General features: G+C 33.8%; 1 protein-coding gene across 8 annotated transcripts in view; it reads left to right on the top strand.

Moving 5' to 3' along the window:
• PLXNB2 (plexin B2) overlaps positions 1-21,872 on the top strand; it is a 334,253-nt gene that overhangs the window by 94,448 nt on the left and 217,933 nt on the right. For 4 of the 8 annotated variants that reach the window (XM_087934112.1, XM_087934111.1, XM_087934117.1 and 1 more), the window contains exon 2: positions 5,980-6,168. Coding sequence is in view for 3 of the 8 variants with exons in the window: in XM_087934111.1 (XP_087790237.1) it covers positions 6,155-6,168 (14 nt within the window). In the remaining 5 variants the exon portion in view is untranslated. Of the gene's footprint in view, positions 1-5,979; positions 6,169-8,405; positions 8,490-21,872 lie in introns of all 8 variants that reach the window. The other 4 variants (XM_087934114.1, XM_087934109.1, XM_087934120.1 and 1 more) reach the window with 2 other exon arrangements.

Raw genomic sequence — 21,872 nt, forward strand, 5'->3', positions numbered from 1 at the left:
TTCATGACATTTCTGAATATTGAGATGATTCACTTAGTGTTTCTGGAGGCATTTTGAGCTGATTTCTTTTTCAGAACAGGTGCCAAAGAAATTTAAGCTTTCTGTACCATCTTCAGCAACCAAAAAAAAAAAAAAAAAGGCAAATGAAACAGTTTTTCTCAAGAAAGTGTACATTTTGTTTTTAGCAGCTTTGCATTCCCCTTCTGTTCTTAATATTTCAATGTTCATCGAAGAGTCCCCTAGCAGGAATGGCAAACTGCTTTCAAGAGCATAAAGGTGTTTTCTTTGCTATATAAGCCTTGCGGGGGGGCGCAAACTTGGCAATTTTAAGATCTGTGGATCCCAAGTCCCAGAACTCCCTTGCCAACTATGCTGGCTGGGAATTCTGGGAGTTGAAGTCCATAAGTTTTAAAGTTGCCTTGGTTGGACACCAGAATGCCAAACAAAGTCTGCCTTCCTGCCTTCCCTTTTCCCCCAAACCTAGTATTCTGTGCAATTCTCTCTCATTTATAATCTCCTACTAGCGTCTGTTGAGCTGCTGCCCAAAACCACTCTTCTCCTCCATTGGCATCCATATTAAACCAGAAGTTAATTTTATTAACTTCCAAGCCAGGATTGAGAGCTCTGAACGTTTCTTGGTGCATCATAGTAGCTGGGAGCTGCCCAGTTCTCCTTGTGCTGGGAAATGTGCCATCCAAGCAGAATGAGATATCGTTATAATCAAGAAAATCTCTGTTGCAAGTCAAGAGTGTTCACTTTTTGACAGAAAATGCAGGATTGGGTTGCACATACTCTATTTTGCATGCATGCTGGAAGTCAGTATAGCAGACATTAAAGATAAACACCTCTCTAGGGTGAACTAGGTTACCAGTGGTGACAAGAAGCCCTTTTAAATCACTCCTCATTGAAGGCAGAAGTAAAGAATATTTTAAGCAGGGATTTCAGTTCTGATGAGGTAATGAAATATATGTAGTCGAACACTAAAATGCAGGAAATGAGCAAAAGTCAATATTGGGAGGAGGGTATATTACTGTAATGATTCATACATAATATACAACTTAATGATTTAGGAGATAGATACTGTTGACGTATCAGCTAACATGAACACACACACACACACACACACACACACACACACCACAGAGGAATTAATGTTAAAATATCTGATATTTTACAGCAACATTTCTGATCCAATTTTCTGGAGCAGACTCCAGTGCTAAAAACAAATTTAATTTGATAACTGTTTTCCATCAGTTGAGGAGGAGCTAAAGGGCAGCATTCACAATGAGTCAGAACGAGCATACAATTCATGTACAGTAGGTTGATCTAAATTTAAATATTTTATTTTTAAAAAACAAGATATTACTTATTTAAATAGTTATTAGAGGAACATAGTGCTTAACTCTTTTTCTTCAAACTAAGCCCACAGACTTAAAGCAAAGGCCAGGTGTGACAAGTGACATGTTTTTTCCAGTTTCATGGCTCTTAAAGTATCAGTCATCAAGATGCCACCCATGTGGGCTTCAGGTAAAAGCCATGTATCTTCTCCAATAACAACTAAGAGCAGCTGCAGCACTCATGAAGTCTTCTCCAGACTGGCTTTGCCCATCTTCAGTAGTGCTAGTGCCACCTTAGTTGATTCTGGGTTATTTGTCAATGTTACCTAATTTCCTTTAGACTTCCTTCAGGCCCAGAACTCAGCATCCCATTGTTATAAGACCACATTTTATGATGGTTTTGCCTGAAACCTGCCCTTGTTTTTTGCAAAACTGTGCCCATAGTAAACCATTGGTTCATTTAACAATCATGGCTCTTGCTGTACAACTGCAAATTCACTTAATGACCACTGCCAAAAAGAGGAGTGACCCATTTTATGACTATTACAATATACAACTGTAACGGGGAGGTTCCATTATATAATATATCAAGACCTACCTGTATTCATGACTTAGAAAAAGTTCTAATCATTCAAAGTCTTCTTCTAGGGATGAACGTATTGGATTGTATCAAACAGTGCTACAATTATGGCACATAAAAACACATCATAAGGTCCATTCAACCTTATATCTTCAGTTTCTTATATGGCACTAAAGCAGCTTACCATTTCTATTTAACTTATAAAAGGTATACCAGAAAATGGCAATAAACCATGCTCAACGAAGCCCCACGGCACTGAATGCCACAGCTACATCTTTATCAGATTTTAATAAATAAATAAATATGGAGGGCAAACATTATCTTCATATTTTGGGACAAGCTGTTTCTTCAGAGCACAATCAACTTCTACAGAAGATCTTTCTATCCTTTGGGAATGTACCTTCCTTTATATATTTTGCACAAATTTGTCTTTGGACAGAAGTACTAACAAAGGTCCACAGAGATTGTGTGAAGAAACTGGTTACAACAATATGATAGCTTTGGTACCTATAATTTGGTTCTCTGCTGAGGCTCAGTCACTGGAGCTATCTTTGTATTCTGAACCATTAAAATCTATTCTCTACTGAGGCAGGTGTATCACCTGGACATCAATCCCTTTGTCCCAGAGTTCGTTGGATCTGTCCTTCTTTTGTTCAGAACACAAATAGAGAAGATTCTCATTACAGGGCCTCTTTCCACAAAAGCAGTTAAGTGGTCAGAACAAAAATGTCATTTTGTTTCTGTGCGAGAGTCAAAATATTTTGCAATTCCTTTTAGATTGGAAACAATATAAAACACTGTGGCTAAAGTCTGTCCTTCATGAAACTGTATGTCACAACTCATTGACATTACCCACTTCTTTTCATCTTTATACTCCAGTATTTCCATCCACCTGTCCTAGGGACTTTTCTGTCATTTTCCCATACTAATTTCAAGACATTTGAACTGTTTGCTACTCCTACAATTTTATTTTTTGTCATGGAAGATGGCATTGTTGAATAGGGAAGTTATACGTCTTGCATAAGGAACCGTAATTCTTTGTGTGTATAACAAGTTATTTGTGCAGATACTACTTTCCTTCCAAACCCATTGCCAGAATGCACTTTACTAAGGACAATATATTTATTACCTTTCCCCCCTCCCCAATCTTAGGATTCTTCCATTCTTATATCATTTAAACAGAACTTGCCTTTCCCATTTGTAGAATTCTTCTACAGGAGGATGGGTACACACTTCAGCTTTCATTCAACATTGGATAATTTTATCCAGAAAAAGAGTTATATCATCTCTTTACGTCTGCCAGCTAATATACCCTTCTTCCAGTTAATAAAACCATGGATGAAGCCCAGAAACTCTGAAAAATTAGTTATTTAACCTGGAAACTTGAGTATTCAAGTGATCATTTGTGAACTCTCACAACTCACCTCCTATCTGACTTTTTGTTAGGTAACTTTAACATTCCTTCTTGGTTAGTCATAGATTCACTCATATATTCAATCATTTTTTGGAATGCATGAAGGATGAGATTCATTCCAAAAATACTATACACTCTGGAAAACTCCAAGCTAACTGTGTGCATAATTAAAATTAATAATTTTGTATGTGAATTCACTGAAGGCTACTTTAAAATTTTAAATTACCAGCCAGAAACTATTTCTTGCCTATGAGCAGTGTTCCTGAGGATTTTAGACTAAACTATGCCTGTGGCAGAAACTGGTTTTCAAAGATATTTGAATTTTTAAAATTGTACTTTTGCATTTTTATTATATAGTAGCTTGTCAGGGTTTAAAGTTTTATAAACTTTTGATTAATGCATAAAATCTTTCTTCTCTTCTGGGAAGGTGGCAGAATTTATTATTTTTGTTAATAGCTATTTGCAATTTGCTAGGCTATTTAAAAACATTCAATTTAAATCTGTCATTCATCTTCTCAGTATCTATAAAAAGAAAACAAAACCTAACATTTTTATTTAATTGCAGTTTTATTTCTATTCTTAATTATAATTTTTAAGCGTATCAAATGACATTCTTTGTCCAATGTTCAGCTAAAATAGTTGAATAATAAACTTGATGCAAAAATGACCTTCTGCAGGCATCTCTCTTGCTCACGGTTCTCTAACTTACTAAAAGAGTATGTCACAAAAAAAATCTTACCTTCATTGTTTCAAATAATTAGATTTTTTAAATACAAAGTTCATTTTCAAGATTATTTTTAAATTATCAGTCTATATTTTCTTTCTGCTAGAGAGAGAAGATTTCACACTAAAATAACACAAATGCATTTCTTCTTCCTTCTTAAAATACTTTGGACCTGAGCCATGGACCTTGCTATACCACTTAAATGTTGAAATAATTAAGTAGTCATCTGCAGTATTATACCAAACAGTGGGGAGCATCATAAAATTAACAGCTACAATTTTACTCAAAGCTTGTATGGAATTATAAAACCTTAACAGCCCTTCTGAAAAGGCCATTGACATAAATGTAGTTTCTCCTGGAAATCAGTTTAGGATACTTCAGGCTTAGTATAGAAAAGCCTCCAATTTAGTACTCTAACAATATGGTTTCCATTTTATATATAATAATTTTATTAAACATTACTAGATTAAAAACTAGTGCAAGCTAAAAAAAAATCTGGAAAGTAAAAAGTATAAAATATTTAAAAAAATCAAAAGGAAATAAAAAATAAGAAGAAAAAAAAAGAAATTTAGAAAGAAGTGGCTTCTCCCTCGATCATAACAAATAAAAACAATTTTAGCAATGTATTACTTTATCTTAAAAAACAACAAATGATCTCTCTTTCCCATATTCTCTCTATTATCTTTAAACAAATCCTTAAAACCTTCTTATTTAGTCTGGTTAGCAAAAATCCATTAAGAATTACCAAAGATAACAATATATCCAATTCATTTTTGATTTAATACAGCAAATTTATATTCTTTCCTTTTGTTTTTAATAATCTTGTTCTTTAATGTTTTCAAATACCCACTTGAAAATCTGTATGGGTGTAAATATCTAACTAAGTATTTACAATGTTAGAGAGGGTTGTATTCTAGACCAATGCTTTGTAAACAGTTATGCTAATGATACTCCGGGATCCCTGTATGGTTCATATGACTAAGTTCCATGATAAATTTATTAATATTCTTTTATATGCTGATAGGATTTTAATGATGTAATTTCAAATTGGTTTGTAAAGACTGTTGTGAAAGTTAAATAGCTATCCTGGGTAAGCTGACTTATCAAAGTTATTTGTCATTTTCCATCCAATATTTATTCTCAACTGTCTTCCTGGTAAATGACATTTTTAAACAGAAAAAATTAGATATCACTGCCTGAACAATCTTGGAGTTATTGATAAAAAGTCAATCTTTACACTAGCTGGATAACAATAAAACTGGTTTTCAATCTGGAAAATATCTTTCAATGAGACACAGCTTCTAAGATGGGCCTAGTCTAGAGCAAGGTATGAGTTGTTGGATTCCATAGCCTAATAGACACTTTCATCACCTGCCATACTGTATGTGTAATGCCCCAGCCATCAAAGATATTATTCATTTTTTGTGTGACTGTCAGCTCTATACCTCTTCTAGGCTTTGATATTTAACAACACCTATTGAAAAAATGCTCCCTGGGACCCAAATTGCAGATTCTCCAATTTCCTCCTAGGCTACAAAGTGTATATTACAAACAAGGGATGTATTTATCTGAAGGCTGATTGTTTTGTATTTACCAGATATGTATTTTATTATTGTATTTTCTTTTTACTTATATTGTTCTGGAATTAGATTTTGTATTTACCCCTATTTTACTTTCTTTGATATGGTCATAAGATTAATAAATTAATTAACTACTAGTACTGTTTTTTATGGAATACTCTTTTCTACAGAGAAAGGGGACAAAGAGAGCCAGGTGGGATAACAGACAATATCTGTGTTAGGAAGGAAATAGAAATATGGACATAGAAATAGTAGTTAATAAACAAAGAACAAGAGTTGTCCTATTTAGTAAATCTTATAAAAACAACTTTTACATAATTTTTTTCTCATTTTTTTTATTTCAGATTTGGTAGACCTATCCAGAATTAGAATCATTGAATGCTGGGGGAGCCAGTACAATTTTTTGTATGGATATGCTTATAGACATACATTCTTCCTGGTTTTAGAGCATTTTTTTTTTTTTGGTACTTGAAGAAAGCCTGCAGGGGATAAGCATCCCAGTTCTCAAGGAATTATCATATGAATCACTACAGGTAATAATTTCATTTTTTCTAAACAGTACTAATGTCCTATATACTTTGTCCTATATACTAATGTCCTATATACAACAATAATTTGATAAGAAATTATACCATAATGTTGATATTATATGCCAATATATTCTAATTATCTAATTAAATAAACATGGTTCGATGATATGGAAAAAAAATTCATGTTAATAATAAGGTGCTTCAGTCCACATCAAAAAATACTAATAGTCTTGTTGTCCTTCACTGACTGAAAGCAATGTAATATTTTAAAATTTCACCAACTATTGCACTTCCTGAATTGGTGAAATATGGAATTAATGATTATTTTAAGGTACTTCTGGATAGTGGAGAAGATTCTGTTCAGCTGTCATGGCTGTCAACATATCTTGTGTAAGATTCAATGCCTTTCTTGATATTTGAAGAACGATGAATGCAGCCTTTCTTGAAATTCCTTTGATGGTCCTATCAGGGAATGCTTTTGAGCATGTTTTATCTATGGTTCATTCAGCAGATGGCAGAGTTATGCATTCTTTTGAATCAAGCTTGATTCCTGATGACTTCATATTACAGGTTATAGAACAATTATTTCATATCCAATAAATAGAGAAGGTAAAGCAAAAAGAGCAAAAAATTTATTAGCCATGATATCATGGAACCTGTCCTATATGACAGGGTTTAAAAGATTATAGTATTTATACCTTCATGCACAAGCAGAACAGAGTACATTTATTTCATTGGCTACAGGTATATAACAAAACGTTACATCATTATGTATATGTATGTAATTGCATAGGTATATTTTCTCTAAATCATTCAAAATTTATTTTAAAATAATTTTTAAAAAATCACTATCATTTCAAAGTCGCTGAATTGCCATTTCCACATTTTGTGACCATCTTGACATGTTTGGTGAATTTATTTCTTGGCTTTTTTATTAGATTACTACCTTCCCACAGTTTAACAACTCTGAATCACTATAAGCTAGGTAGTATGGTAGTCATTTCCTTGTATATTAGTTTCTTGTCGAAAGATCCAGTCCATCACTCGTCAAAGATTGTTGAGTGGAAATAGGAAGAGAAGAAGAGTGTTTATTGCTTTGAGTTTCAATATAAAAGACAGAATATATTAAACAAGCCCACAATTGTTAATATGGGCTTCTGTAAACAATGGAAAATGAGTTTGTCAAAGTGTGGCGAAATGAAAAAAAAAAAGAATCTGCCATCTTGTGATAATGAAAATTGCACTTCTAGCGACAACTTGAGAGCAGCAAGAGTTAGGAAGAACGTGTTGTTTTATATGGGAAGTTGGGATGGTTAAAGATTTGACGGCAGACTAGTGTGCAAATATGGAGTGAACTGATTCAGGATCACTGAAGGGGGTAGGATGAGGAAGTTTGGTATCAGTCTACCTGCTACAAACACCCACAGGGACAAAGAAGTTCCAAAGAAGCAGAAAGTTTTATTGATCACAAATGGTTGCAAGAGTAGTTTAATGAAAACCCTCCATTAACTCCACAGACAATTGAACAGCAGCTACATTTTAGCATAAACATGATGTTGTATTATCAGGCAAGAAAATAGTTAATCCTATGGATTTTGGAGCAATTAACATATTTCATTGTAGCACTAAGGCTTGGCATAGTTTACCTGAATGATGCTGGCACAGTTACCTGGCTGAAAGAATCAATCTCACAGAGTAGCTATTATCTTTTTATTTGTAATTATGTTTTAAACAACATGAACAAAAAGTTCATCTAGTTCACAAGAAGGTCTTTGTTTGTATGTTCCTTTTTGTCTGGTGAGTCTTAAACTAATGAGGAGATTTTGAAATTTTGCTCTGTTTGCCTCAGTTCGAGGTTGACGTTTCTATTCTTAATTTACAACTACCAGCTATATTTTGGGAGGAGTGGGGGTGGAATCAGTGCCTTCTTTAAGAAACTCCATTGACTTTCTTGATGACAGTATGAGAATGATTTGCTTCTGCTAATTTCTATGACGGTTTAAAATCCTGAGTCTAGCCTACAGACCTGATATTCCCTGGTAGTTTCCCATCTCCTCATACTAAACGACCCTAGTTAGCCTTTCAAGGTCAGCTACGTGCTGCCATGTAGCACAGGGGTGTCCAACCTGGCTGGGGAATTCTGGGAGTTGAAGTCCTCCAGGCTTAAAGTTGCCAAGGTTGGAGATCCCTGAGCTAGATGGCCATTAATTTATTAATGACCATAAATCAAACCTTTTTAGGAAATGAGTCCTGTTGAAAAACAAGGAGAATCTTACAATAGAGACAGCAGCAAGAAGAGAAATGAAACAACACTATGAAAAACCGTAAGTGGATTTGGCATTCCTACTTGTTAATAGGCAAGTGGATTCTGTCACGATGCACATAACCAGCTGCAAATGAAGTGTTTTTTGTTTTAGCATAGGTACTGAGCAGAGGTTTAAGCTTTCCCTTAGGAATAATTTGATGAAAACATCTGCCTCTAATTTACAGACACCTGAAAAGCAAAAACAAGAGAAAATTTAATTATGGAATCTAGATTCAGACAATGTGGTTAAATGAAGGGAACCAAGGTTTAACATTTTGTACTTTGAAGGATGCGTGACCAGAATAATGTCATAGAAGCTACGTGTGGTCTTTATTTTTAAAAGTCACTTTCACATTTTCAGTTTGATGCCAATTTCAGATATTTTAAACCTCTTTTTGTAGCTCGAGGAGCCACCGAACAACAAACGCCGGCAGTGGTTAGCAGTGTGTTACAGTAGGCTGAATGCTAGATTAGATTCAGGAGAGTGGATTGAAATCACTGATCTATCATGAAGTTCTGACTTTAATCCAATCATTTCCTCATAGGGTTGTTGTGATGAATAAATGCTGGTGGGGCTAACAATATTAATTACTTAATCCTATATAAAAAGGATTATTTAGACTTTGAAGAAACAAAGTCCAAATGCAAATTATAAATTAATGTTGTGAAAATTATACACATAGACATTTTATCTACTACCCGTTTCAAGGTTAGGAAACTTGGCGGCGGGGGCTACTAGTGTACTTCAGATAATCCCTGCTCCCTATTTTTTTTAAAAAAAAATATTACTTTATTTAGATACTTTTGGTTAACAATACTAAATTAGAAATTGGCATGCTGCAGAACAAGCAGTCCATTTTTAGAATCAATTTGTTTGCAAGAATCCCTGGCATAGCTGTTCTTAGAAAATTAAATGAGTGGATCCTGGTTCTTTGTTAGGCAGTATGCACATGTCTCTGAGGAGGAGGGGAGGGTGGAGGCAAAGCAGTAGTAGACACCCTTTAAAGATTGTGACCTGACCAATAACCAACTATGTTGTGAATGTGCAACTGCCCAAAGACTAGCCATTTTGCAAGAAACAAACCTCACAGCATATACTAAAGATTTCAATTTGCCCATTAACAAAGCAAATTAGTTAACTTTCCATCAGTTGGTAGATTAGACCAGAAGATCAATTCCAAACGAACATTAGAACTATTTTTGTTGTGATAGGTTGTAATAGAATCTTTGCAATATAAGTCTGACGGGGCTACTACACTTCTTCCCACCTCCTTATTATACCAAGATCAGGAAAGCATCTGTCAGTTCCTTCTGAATATTACCTTGTTTCCCAATGCTTAAAAAATGTTTAATCCTTTGGTCTAGCTAACAGTTCTTGGCTGTTTCCATCAAATCATCCTCCTTACTCTCTACATGTTATTTATTCATCTCTACTATGCAGATATTCTTCTAGCTATAGAAAAAGATTTTCAGATTCCATCACTTGGTTGGCTTTTTGCAAAGCTCTAAAAACTTGGCTATGTATCTGGGCCCTGGGCTCAGAATGTGTTATAAGGATCCTGTTCCTTGGCTTTGCTATTAGTTGATTAAACATCATAGCTGCTGTTTGTATTTATTTGTTTTGTGATGTTTTATTGTTTTAATGTTTTTTTAAAAAATTGTTTAAATTGTTTTAGAATTGTGAGCTGCTTAGAGTCACTTTGTTTAGTTGGGCAGTTATAGAAAATGAATGAATGAATGAATGAATGAATGAATGAATGAAAGAATGTAAATAAACAAACAAATAGATTCATTTTCCGATATACTCTACTGTGCTGGAAGGAACCTTACAGAAGGCATATTTGTTTAGAAAATAACTTTGACCCATCCTGCATCATTAAGTCATCTACATTCAAGTCAATCATTGCTTAGTGTTACTTAATTACTATGCTGAATGAAGTAGAATTAAGCCAGAATTGACTTAATACATTAATGACCTGTACAACTGGTTCCTATTAAAAAAAATAATAAGGATGAAGCATTGAGATGGTAGAAGGCTAAATTCTTCAGCAGAGAGCCACATTGATACATTGGTTAAAACATCTGCTAGAAACAAGGAAGCCATAAGTTTTAGTCCTACGTTCAGGCACAAGGAACCAGAATGACACCATGAGCTGACCAAAGTTTACTTCTTTATTGCTGTTTGCCTATTTACAACCATCTGGCCAGACTCGGGAACAGACAGAAGAAGATTTCAGAGATTCTGGGGAGGTGAGATCCATGTTATTTCCTGCTATGCAAGGGCTCCACCTCCCTCTTGACACCTCCCTCCCTCTAACTTCCTCCCAACACACACTTTAGGCACAAGGCTGTCTGGGTGGCCTTGGGCCCATCATTCTCTCAGTCCCAAGAAAGATGTAGTGACAACCGCTTGTTGAATTTTGCCAGGAAAACTCCAGACACGTGTCCAATCACCAGGAATGAAAACTAATTCAAACACACACACAAAAACATTTTTTTTTTAAAGCAAACTAAGTTGCATTTAGCAAATTCCTTAGATGTAATCTCTTTTACAGAAATGATGGATGGTCATTATTTTAAAATCTATACTTCCTAGTGTTCTCTAAACAAGTGATGACCTACTTCCACCAAGGTACTATAAGCTTGCATCACATTCCGTGTTTAAAAACAATCTTGAAGTGAGAACACTTTCCCCCCCAAAAAGCTCATTGCGCTAATTATGTTCAGTGATTATGGAGTTCTGAGTGACAGCTGGGAAGGAGCCAGAAAATGCAAAAGTAAGTGTAATGCTTGGAAGAGTTCGAATTTTATAATTTGCTACTACATGACCAATATGATCAGTTAAAAGCCTATGCTGCAAATGCATTCCAGAAAGTCTCCACAATATGATATTATTCTCATAATTAGATTGATTCCCTGGGTTATTTTCATTCGCATTTTAGAGGAACTAAAATTCAATTCATGTCCCATGCAGTCTTTTTTTAAATAGTTTTTGTTGCTTTTAAAATAATAACAGAACATTTAGATTCTCATGGTACAATGTACTGTTTTCTGGTAAGCATCGTGACTGCAAACGGACCTGCATATTAACAATAGTGAAACTTAGTAGGGAAATAAGATATTGTCAAATAATATTGTCAAATAATATTGTCAAATGTAAGCCCCTTGAAATTTAAAGGACTCTATTACATTCATTATCCAAATCTCATGGTAAAGGATAAGGATAAAATAAAAGCCAGTTTCTCAAGGTTATTTCATTTAATGTTTTGATTAATCCTTACTGAAATGAATTATTTTAACCATTAGATTTGCTTAATCTGCCTAATAGCTTGTGAAAATTAGTTGGCATTTTATGGGGGGGTGTTTCCCTTTTCTGCTGTGGAGAAAAGAAGGCATTAATGATGTATTTTCAGACCCAATGAGCTCTACTAAAATATTTCACCTGGGAATTGCTGATGGGAGTTGTTAGGAGAAGCAGGGAAGAAGTTTTGACTTTGAGAAAACATCGGAAATCATCAAAGCAGAAGAAACGGACTGGACCTCTAAACATCCTTGTTCAATTCGAACTTATTAGTCAACATCCATTACTTTTTTGCAGTGCTTTAACAGCATGCCTATTGCAATCACCTTTTCTTTTTTTCCATTGCTCCAGACCTTGTGTATTTCATTTTAAAAGCTTTACGCTTATTTTCATTAATATTGGAACATAAGTTTATGGTGGTTATTATGACACATCCAACTAATGAAGAAATTTCTTTTTTTCTAATTATGGAAAAGGAATAGGTCCCAAGAGAAGCTAGCAAGATTGCCTACTCTAGGAACAGAATGAAAATTCAACAGGCGAACAAAACACTTAGCTACTGCGGGAGATTCCCTATAGAATTGTAGAGAGGACATAGAAATAGTCAGTAGATTTATTCACATTTTGTATGGAAACTATTAAAGAAGGACAATGTGTTATGGGATTTAAAGTAGTCTGAAAATATGCAGAGCAGTGAGGTATGGTAGATGTTTGAAAAATGGAAATCTTGCTTTGAAATGAAGTCACTAATTTTCTATCTACCGTATAGTAAATAATCCCACTATTTGAGTTCAAACATATGCAAATACCTTTTTTTACTGGAGAAAAAAAACCTATCTGAATTACGACTGTAGTAACTTTCGTGAAGTAGAATATTTGCCTTTTGGCACACATTTTTCCCCCTAATGCAATATAAAAGGAGCTTTTATGTCAAATTTGTTACATTTATTATGTATTCCTATGACATCTTGATTTTTGGAAAGAACTGGTTTGCAAAACTCATTTTTGCAATCATACAGCTTTCAAAGTAAAAACTATTTTGATATGGTGCATATTAAAACAATGAAGATTACAATGTTTTTTTTTAAATTAACCGAATATTTAGTATTGGTAAGAGGAACTAGAATTAGTTAAAGAGTTGCAATTCATGCTTCAATATTTCAGTTCATTAGATGCAGGAAACACATTTATTCATGATCCAAAGGTCTGTGCATATAAACTAGAAAAATGAAAGAAACATATATACTGTTGGGAAAACTTCAGCTTCTCCTGAATTAGACTGATTATTTATTACAGTATGAAAGGATAAGATAGTTTCTCAATTTACTTTATTTTTTCTCATCAGTAAAAACCAATGGTTTTTTTCTTTTCCGAGAGTTTCTTCCTTTCTTTCTGATGCCCTGATAAAATGATGAGTTACTGTAGAACATAGTATTTTCTTTTAATGTGACCTGATTTTTATATGCATATGCTGCCTCTCTTTCTCACACACACACACACACAGAAAGAGAGGGGGAGGGAGGGAGCGAGGGAGGGAGAGAGAGAGAGAGAGAGAGAGAGAGAGAGAGACTTAAGTATGTCTACCTTTTCAGTTTGCCTCAAGGTTGATTAATAATGTAAAGATCTACTTCCTGATTATTATTGAATATCTGGAAGAAAATCAAACCATATCAGTCAGAGAACAAATTAAAACATACAGCATACTTACAGAGAGAAATGGCTGAGTAAAAATTACAGGCAGAAAAGCCAGTAATCTAAAAAGTTAGATGTTTCAGCTACTACCAGTTGTCTTTTGTATGTACAATGCTCTTCCATTTATTGTCCTTTCTGTGTAATTTTTTAATTGCATGAATGTATCTTTAACAGTCATGATTCAACTTGTTACTTTTAAAATATGGTAGGGAAAGAATAGAAATCTTCATCAACAAAAAGTTTTGCAAAATCCTTTCTTGCTGACAGTGTGAATGAAATCCCAGTAGTAGTTCTATTTTTAAAATGTTTCCGGTGGAGATTTATTTTCTGCTTACATGAGCGCGTTTTCCCAGAATATTGATGGATGTGATAACGCCAGGGAAGCCTTGCTAGAGATTTTTGATGGAACCTGTGTGGAAACCAATTGTGATCTGTTGTGGGAAGCAGAATAGCACGTGGCAGTCTTTAACAGTCATGTATAGTTTTCTGCCCCAATTCTACAACTTTTGTATTTGAGAAGGAACTTTAAAGCTGCAAATTAAACAAAGAATTGTTCTCCTTCAATAGATTTTCTTTTTAAACATGGGACTTCAGCTGCATTTGTATAACTGAAAGGTTGCAGCTGAATCTGGTAGTATAATTGTACATTTGCACTGATTTAATTGCAGGGTAAAACCACATTATTATCCTTCAAAGGCCCAATGATACCCTGACTCTTTTTCTCCCCCCATATATATGGCAAAGAATCTCTTCACAGTAATGGCCATTAAGTCACTGGCAACCTGACAACTAGATTGCAGGGTACTATTTCCTCTTTCTTTTTCCAAAAAAGAAAAAGGAAGAGAGGCTGGCTCACATGTGACCCGATGAATCAGACAATGGGATATGTTGCAAAATAAGAATCAAGACTTGCCCACTATATATATATATATATACATACATACATACATACATACATACATACATACATACATACATATGTGTATGGGTGTGTGGGTGTGTTTTCTTAAGTTTTCGCTGGTACTTACATGTATAGTATTCAGCTTTGTTCGGGTATTTTCCGACATCATTATAGTTGTGCTTTTAAAGTTGTAGCAACGTTTCGGCAGAATCTCATCTGCCATTATCAGGCTTCTGTATTGTGTTCGTCTGTGAGTCAGAGACGAACACAATACAGAAGACTGATGATGGCAGATGAATACTGTATGTATGTATGTATGTATGTGTGTGTGTGTATGATATATATTTTGTTGACAATATAATCTGCATGGTAGTTGTATAAAAACTGAGACAACCGTGACAAAAATCAAACTTCCCAATTAAAGATTCCTGTGATACCAACAAACTTAGCCACAGGAGAAGTTGTTGTCATATATCTATAAGATTTGGATTTTGGTCTTCCTTTTTTCAGGCATCTTGTACCAGAGGTTGCAAAATTCTGCTGCACTGCTGGATTTGGTATAATGTGTTCAGCCACTCTAATATGGATGTATACAAGAATTATCTGGTATCTGAACCAGCTGCCTTTGCACATAGTTTGGAGATTATTACAATAAATACATCAGCTAAAATGTCTGCTTTGTGCTCTCGTACAATTTTGGAGGTAATTTCAACCATGAATCCTCAATGTAGCCTTGGGCAAAGAAGATCCTAATGATTTACTATTTTATTAAAAGGATTCTGGAAAGTATGTATGGAAATTTTAATGACCACTTTAAGTACTGTGTAATAATTCTTCAGTCCACCCATTCAATTGTACAGAAGCTTCCATATAATTTCTTACGAAATCCATGTAACTGCTGACCCTCAGCAACCCTTAACAACGTTCTCCAAGAAGAGACTGGCAAGAATTGTTGAGTATGGCTCAGTCCAGAGCTTAAGTACAGGGTATTCCAGTGCCCTTTTCAGGAACGGTGACCCTAAAATCCGCCTGCCATAAGACAGATTCACAACTGCCAAGGCTAGTTTCATGTTTCCTCCCTGATAGCTATTATGATAAATAAACTCTAATAAATAATCTCTAATTTTAAAGACAGGCAGAATGAAATGGAGGTCATTCAAAAGCATAATTCTTGTTCCTGTTTTGTGAATGACAAAGTGAATGATAGAGAGATAAACAACTATAGCAGTATATTTTATTTTAATTTTTGAGAGGTCCTTGGTGTTCTCTGAGCTTGGTGTTTTCTGATACCACTGATGCTGCTGCCTAGTTTCCATAATGAAACATCTGCAAGAAAATAACCAGGTACAGAGACCCCTCATTTGAACCCTAAGCTACAAATATTCTCCTTTATTTGCTTTAATTTTTGTTTTCAATCTGACTTTACATTATAAAAAACATTGGGAACCTAGTAAGGAGATTACTAGATCAGTCAGTACTGGTCACTCTACAGTTGATTTTTTTTCCCCTTGGATAATACTGAATCAGTTTTAAAGAATAGCAATAGCACTTAGAATTATATACCACTTTATAATGCTTCACAGCCTCTCTAAGCAGTTTATAGAGTCAGCATATTGCCCCCAACAATGTTGGGTTCTCATTTTGCTGACTTCGGATGGATAGAAGATTTAGTATACCTTGTTCCTGGTGAGATTCGAACTGCCAAATTGCAGGCAGCCGACAGTCACCAGAAGTAGCCTGCAGTACTGCATTCTAACCACTGCGCCACCACAGCCCTTAGTAAGCCATCTAGCACAAAGAAGACTTCCTCATAAAATTATAATAAGGATGAAAGGTGAGTCAAGCTTGAGGCGGTCAGGATCGAACTCCTGGCTCTGGGCAGAGCTAGCCTGCAATATCGCATTCTGAACATTGTGCCACCATGGAAACTTAATTATGGTTTAAGAAATTTAAAACATAATTCAGTTGCTCTTAGTCCCAGGAAAGCACATGGAGGACTAGATCCTAAGTGAAAGAACTAGTGTAACACAGTAAATAAAAGACTGGAAATAAAGCAACACTTTACCTGATTCGCTTTTATTTTCTTGGCCATGAATTGATTAAGTCGTCTTAATAATGATCCTTCTCCCTCCTATATCTCTGGCAATATTTTAATGTACTGTATATTAGCACTTTGAACACTTGAAAGTATATACACTTTAATATTAATAAGTTCTATCTTAGTTGTCTTAACTGTTGGAGGCAATCACTTTGAATAGTTGAAAATAAGACACTTTATCGATATACTATCTAAATGAGAAGTTCTATAATGATTGAAAGTTTAACACATAAACTTTGTACACTTATGAAATGCAATTTGATACAATATATGTTATATATATTAAAAAAATAAATGCAAATCCATATTTTGAATGATAGGTGAAACTATATTGTGTATTCTATATTGTATAGCACTATATTATAAAATGACATTATTCAATAGTCACATTTCTTAAAACATTAGTCCCTTAAGTTTAAAGAAGCAAATAACTTCAAAATGTTTTATACCACATAATTTAATTAATATAAGTTCACATCTGGCGTTGAAAGAGAAAAATACCGCATTGCTTTCTTGAATTTCATTGTTTGTTTCCCATATCATTTATTGCTTCAAAGATAAATGGTTTCATTATCTCTCTTCAAGACTTACATGATTGCAATGTAGTTATAAGTTTTTAATTAAATAAGTTTTTAAATTAATTATACATCATCTAACAGTTTGTAATGCTGATATCTCTGTAAAGACAAAATAGGCTTTTTTTAAAAAAAAATGTTATCCTATATCAAGGGCTGTAGCTTGGTAAAAGTAGTAATTGCTGAACTCCTGGTTGTGATGTTACAACTGCTTAAAAAGGCAAGCATAGCATTGCATACAAGGCTGTAAATAATGTAATGGTAGTCCTTAATTTACAACCGACAATTTATGACTGTTCAGAGTTACAATAACAATAGCACTTAGACTTATATACCACTTCACAGTGCTTTACAGCCCTCTCTAAGGGGTTTATAGAGTCAGTATATTGCCCCCCACAATCTGGGTCCTCATTTTACCACCTTAGAAGGATGGAAGGCTGAGTCAACCTTGAGCCTGGTGGGATTTGAACTGCCAAATTGCAGGAAGCCGGTACTCAGCAAAAGTAGCCTGCAGTACTCCACTCTAACCACTGTGCCACCATAATGGTGTGAGGATGGCTACTGTATGGCCTGTAAAGCAACTTGGGTTGTCGTAAAAAATTCACTTCTATTCCTCCCCACAATAGTCATGTAACTGCCCTTCAGACACTTGACCTCCAGCTTGTAATTATGTTTTTGCTGCTTCCTGGCATTTTTTGCCAGTTTTCTGCAAAAAACACCCGCTTACTTTACAATTATGCTATTCATTTAACAACCACCTTGAAAAATGTCAGAAAAATATATCCAGTCATGTGGGTGTGCCTTGATTTACAACTATAACCACATATGACCAGATTTCTGGCTCCAATGGTGGTTATAAGTCAAAGACTACCTGTATGGCTTTTTTTTTTTTAAAAAAGCAAGAAATCTATTTTATTGAAGTCACACTTAACAATTTATCCTTTAGCATTGTTTACATTAAAGCAAGTTGGACTTAGAAATCTAAAAAAAAATTAATGGACACGTCCCTTTCAAAAACACTGGTACTTTTAATTACAATTTTTTTATAGCAAAATATTGTTCTTACCGCTGTCTAAAAAACAAAACCCAGTGAAAATATATTTCTAAAGTTACTTTGCAGATGTAGGTGATGATAGCCCATTTGAGATGGAGTAAATGAATGAAATCATTTGGAAAAAATGTAGAGGATACTTTATTTTAGTTTCTTTTCTTTTATGTATATTGAGAGTATTTGCACCAAGACAAATTCCTTGTGTGTCCAACCACACTTGGCCAATAAAGAATTTTACTGAAAACATCTGATCCCTGAATACGTCTTAACTGCTTGTTATAATAACATTTTCCATTTCAGAAATATTATCTAAAGTAAAATGAAAATAATCCAAAAGAGATCAAAGTAGTGACCATGATAATTATACATTATTACTAATAAATAGAACATGGATTTAGCCATATGTACCATTTCCCCATGGTAGGGTATTCTTGGATCTTGCTTTGGGGATTATTTTTTAGCCTCTGTTTGGACTCTTGCGGAAAAACCATTTGCCTTTAGTAGATCTTTTGAAGTAATCTATCCAACTCTTTGGATGATTTGAAATTACCTAGAACATTAAAAGAATATTATTCATTTGGAATACAAACCTCTAATATACCATAACTTAAATGGAACTTGCACTTAAATTACAACTTTCATTTTTAGCATAATACAGTACTAAAATATTACCTAAATCCACAGAATTATATTAATCTGTACAGTTTACAAGAATTTGGTTAGACATCAAAGCCTTGGAAAAATATGTCATATATTATAGCTGTCTGCTCTGTCTTTAGCATTCAATGATAAAATTATACATTTGCTATTTTGTTAAGGGTGATTACTAAAATTCATTTGTAATACATTAAGCTTGTCATACTTTATTGGGATTAGTAATATTTAAAATTATTCCTTTGTATGTTTTAGCAGTGGAGAGGTATTCTATAGAAACAGAACAAATATTAAGCGGAATCTTTTTAGAATATTTTGATGTTCTCCAAAATTAATCTACTGTCAATTTTCTTGTGAAGACTATGAAGATTAGTGGTAACGGTAGAATTTTAAAAAGCATGGGAAATGTGAAAAACTGTAACTTAATCAGTGCTTTTAAAAAGAGATAATGTATTATTTTCCATTTTTGCATGAATTATGTTTCCCCACAAATTATATTCTTCAGCATGGAACAAGTAAAATTGTATCTAAAAATAATGTAAGGTATCAACTCGGCACATAATATTTGTTGAAGAATATTTATCAGTAGATATTTGAAATTCCCAAGGTTAAATCTTTGCTAACTTGCCACTAAATACAGTTTTGTGCCATTTTTCATTTTGTTTTGTATAAAACTATTTCCATACAGATTGTGGTCAGATTTACTATATGTTGAACTTTCCTTTACTGTCAGTTTTGCTCACAAATGTATGCATAAAAAGGATAGTATCAGGAAGAAGTATGAGTGAGAAGAAAACGATCAGCTTTCCAGTCCTTTGTCTTTAATAGCCCTACTGTTCTTTTCCATAATATATTGATTGGGAAATAAAAAATAGTTGATACAGTTGAGTTGGCCAGATAATTGAAGTTTGAAATAGTCTTCCAAAAACATTTGGTTATTTTATGTTCTTTGCCTATTTTATAAATGTTTTAAACATACAAAATCGCAAGGTGCCTGCAGTTTGAATATAGCTGAATTATTTTGATGTAGAGATTATGTTGAGTATTAATAATAAATAAAGTGAGGTTATGAATATAGAATGAAGAAATGAAGATTTTTTTAGATGACTTGAGTATTCCCAAGAATAAAATGTCAGGGAATAAATCAAATAATTTTTTTAAAAAAATCATTTCCCCCTCACTTCAAGAAAGACAATTTTTTGAGAGCCAGGTTTTATTTATATAACATATGATTTTAAATGGGAATGTCAGTAAACATTTGACCCGGTAATCATTATTATTGTTGTTGTGTATATATTTCATATTTGGATTATATAATTACTACATTGTACATGCTTGTTTATTAATAGAATATTTTATCCAAATCTTTGGATAACAGATTTACCGTCAGGTTGAACCAAATATTAAACTACATTAACAGGCATGGGGTATAGACAAAAATACTTATTTTGTGTGTTAATTGGTTTCTACATACTACACAGTGCCCTTGATTTTCCTTTGTTGAGTTTGAGTAAAATCTGTGTATATTTAAATCATTTAGAGAAAAGATTGCTTTTCAACAGCACATTTTTACAGTGATTTCTGTAAAGGAAATAACAGGGATTTTATGAAAGTGATCTAACATTTAGTTAATTCCTCAATGTAAGAGTAGAATTTCCAGATTGATAAAGATTGATAAACAATGTTTCTATTATTAGTAAAGAGACTTGCCTCTTCACAGATTCATGAGGAAAGCTGTGAGAAAAAGAATCAAAGAATTTCCATCTTACTGAACATGGATTTACATTGGTTTTCAGTTAAACTAATACACTAATTTGCTAACGTTCTTGTACTGCTTACCATACAACTAATCTTACTACAGACAGGCATGCTTGGAAAATAATCATTTTCAGTTCAGGCAGGTGTTCAGTGTAACTAACACATGTTCAGTCAGCATATTGCAGATATACTTTTCTAGTATATCTAGAATAGAAGAGAGAATATGGGAAATTAATATTTTGAGGATCATCATCACAGATTCATGCTATTCTGTATATGTTATAGATTTCATTTTAGAATAACAAAGCTTACTTTTAACTTGGTGCTCCCGGATTCATTTTGGGATTCCCAACTCTTTCCCAGCTATTTTTCAATATGTGAATTAGTTAGGAATCCGTTAAATTCAGCACATCTGGAAGACACCAGGTTGAGGAAAGCTATAATTTCTCATTCTAAGACAGTTTTTCATAAACTGTTCTGTTCTCATATAAGTAGGAGTGTGCTTAGTATTTACTAAACTAAAGTAGTACACTTTTCACTGTGATATCAGAATGCTGTTTGGGGAAAAAACAAATATGATTTGTGTAAATTTCATATGTTCCATAACCCATAGGCTTTCATTATACTTGATTTCATATATTTTATAGCTAGGAGCATTGGACTAAATTCCAATACTATGCCAAATTTCTTCCTTGGAGGTTTTTAGTTCATTTTAAGTCACTTGACTTAAGTGTTAGACATCTATGAGTTTTAATAAGAAAAGGAAAGATCAATTTTTGGCGGCTGTCTATAGCACGTGTATGAGATTAAATGCACTTTGGGAAATAAAGCATGAATGTATAAATACAGGAGAAAAAATAGTTGTCATCTTTCAAGCATTATAAATAACTTCTGCCTCACAATCCTTGTGAAGAATTATTTCTCCATATGGTTGCTTGCTATGTAATTTAAATATTGCTAAATAACTTATTTTGAGCTGCATTTTTTTTAGTTACTGTGCTGTATCTAAAGATCTCTTAAAAGATTGTGGCCACTACAGATCAAGATTCAGTCCAATGAATCTTACGTTTTCTCGTTATGTTTCTCCCATGCATATGGGAGAATAATCTCCCAATTATGCTAGTATCATACCTATTGATTTATGGATATCTGTAGGATGTTTTTCTTTATATACAGTTATTCAACATCTAGGAGCTTGTGGTAGTGACTCTCTTTGGAATCTACTCAGACAAGAACATGGATAACTTAAAAAGAAAGCAAATAATTTATTTAGGTAATATAGCACCTTGGACAATTGTTATTTGAAACAGAATGTTTTTAGCTCTTTAATAAAAATTTTCCAATGTCACTTAATTCTGGTTGCCTCTTTAAA

The sequence above is a fragment of the Pseudonaja textilis genome, chromosome 5 (genome assembly GCF_049901715.1).
Source record: "Pseudonaja textilis isolate UNSWEBS1 chromosome 5, rPseTex1.2, whole genome shotgun sequence".
Taxonomy (NCBI): Eukaryota; Metazoa; Chordata; class Lepidosauria; order Squamata; family Elapidae; genus Pseudonaja; species Pseudonaja textilis.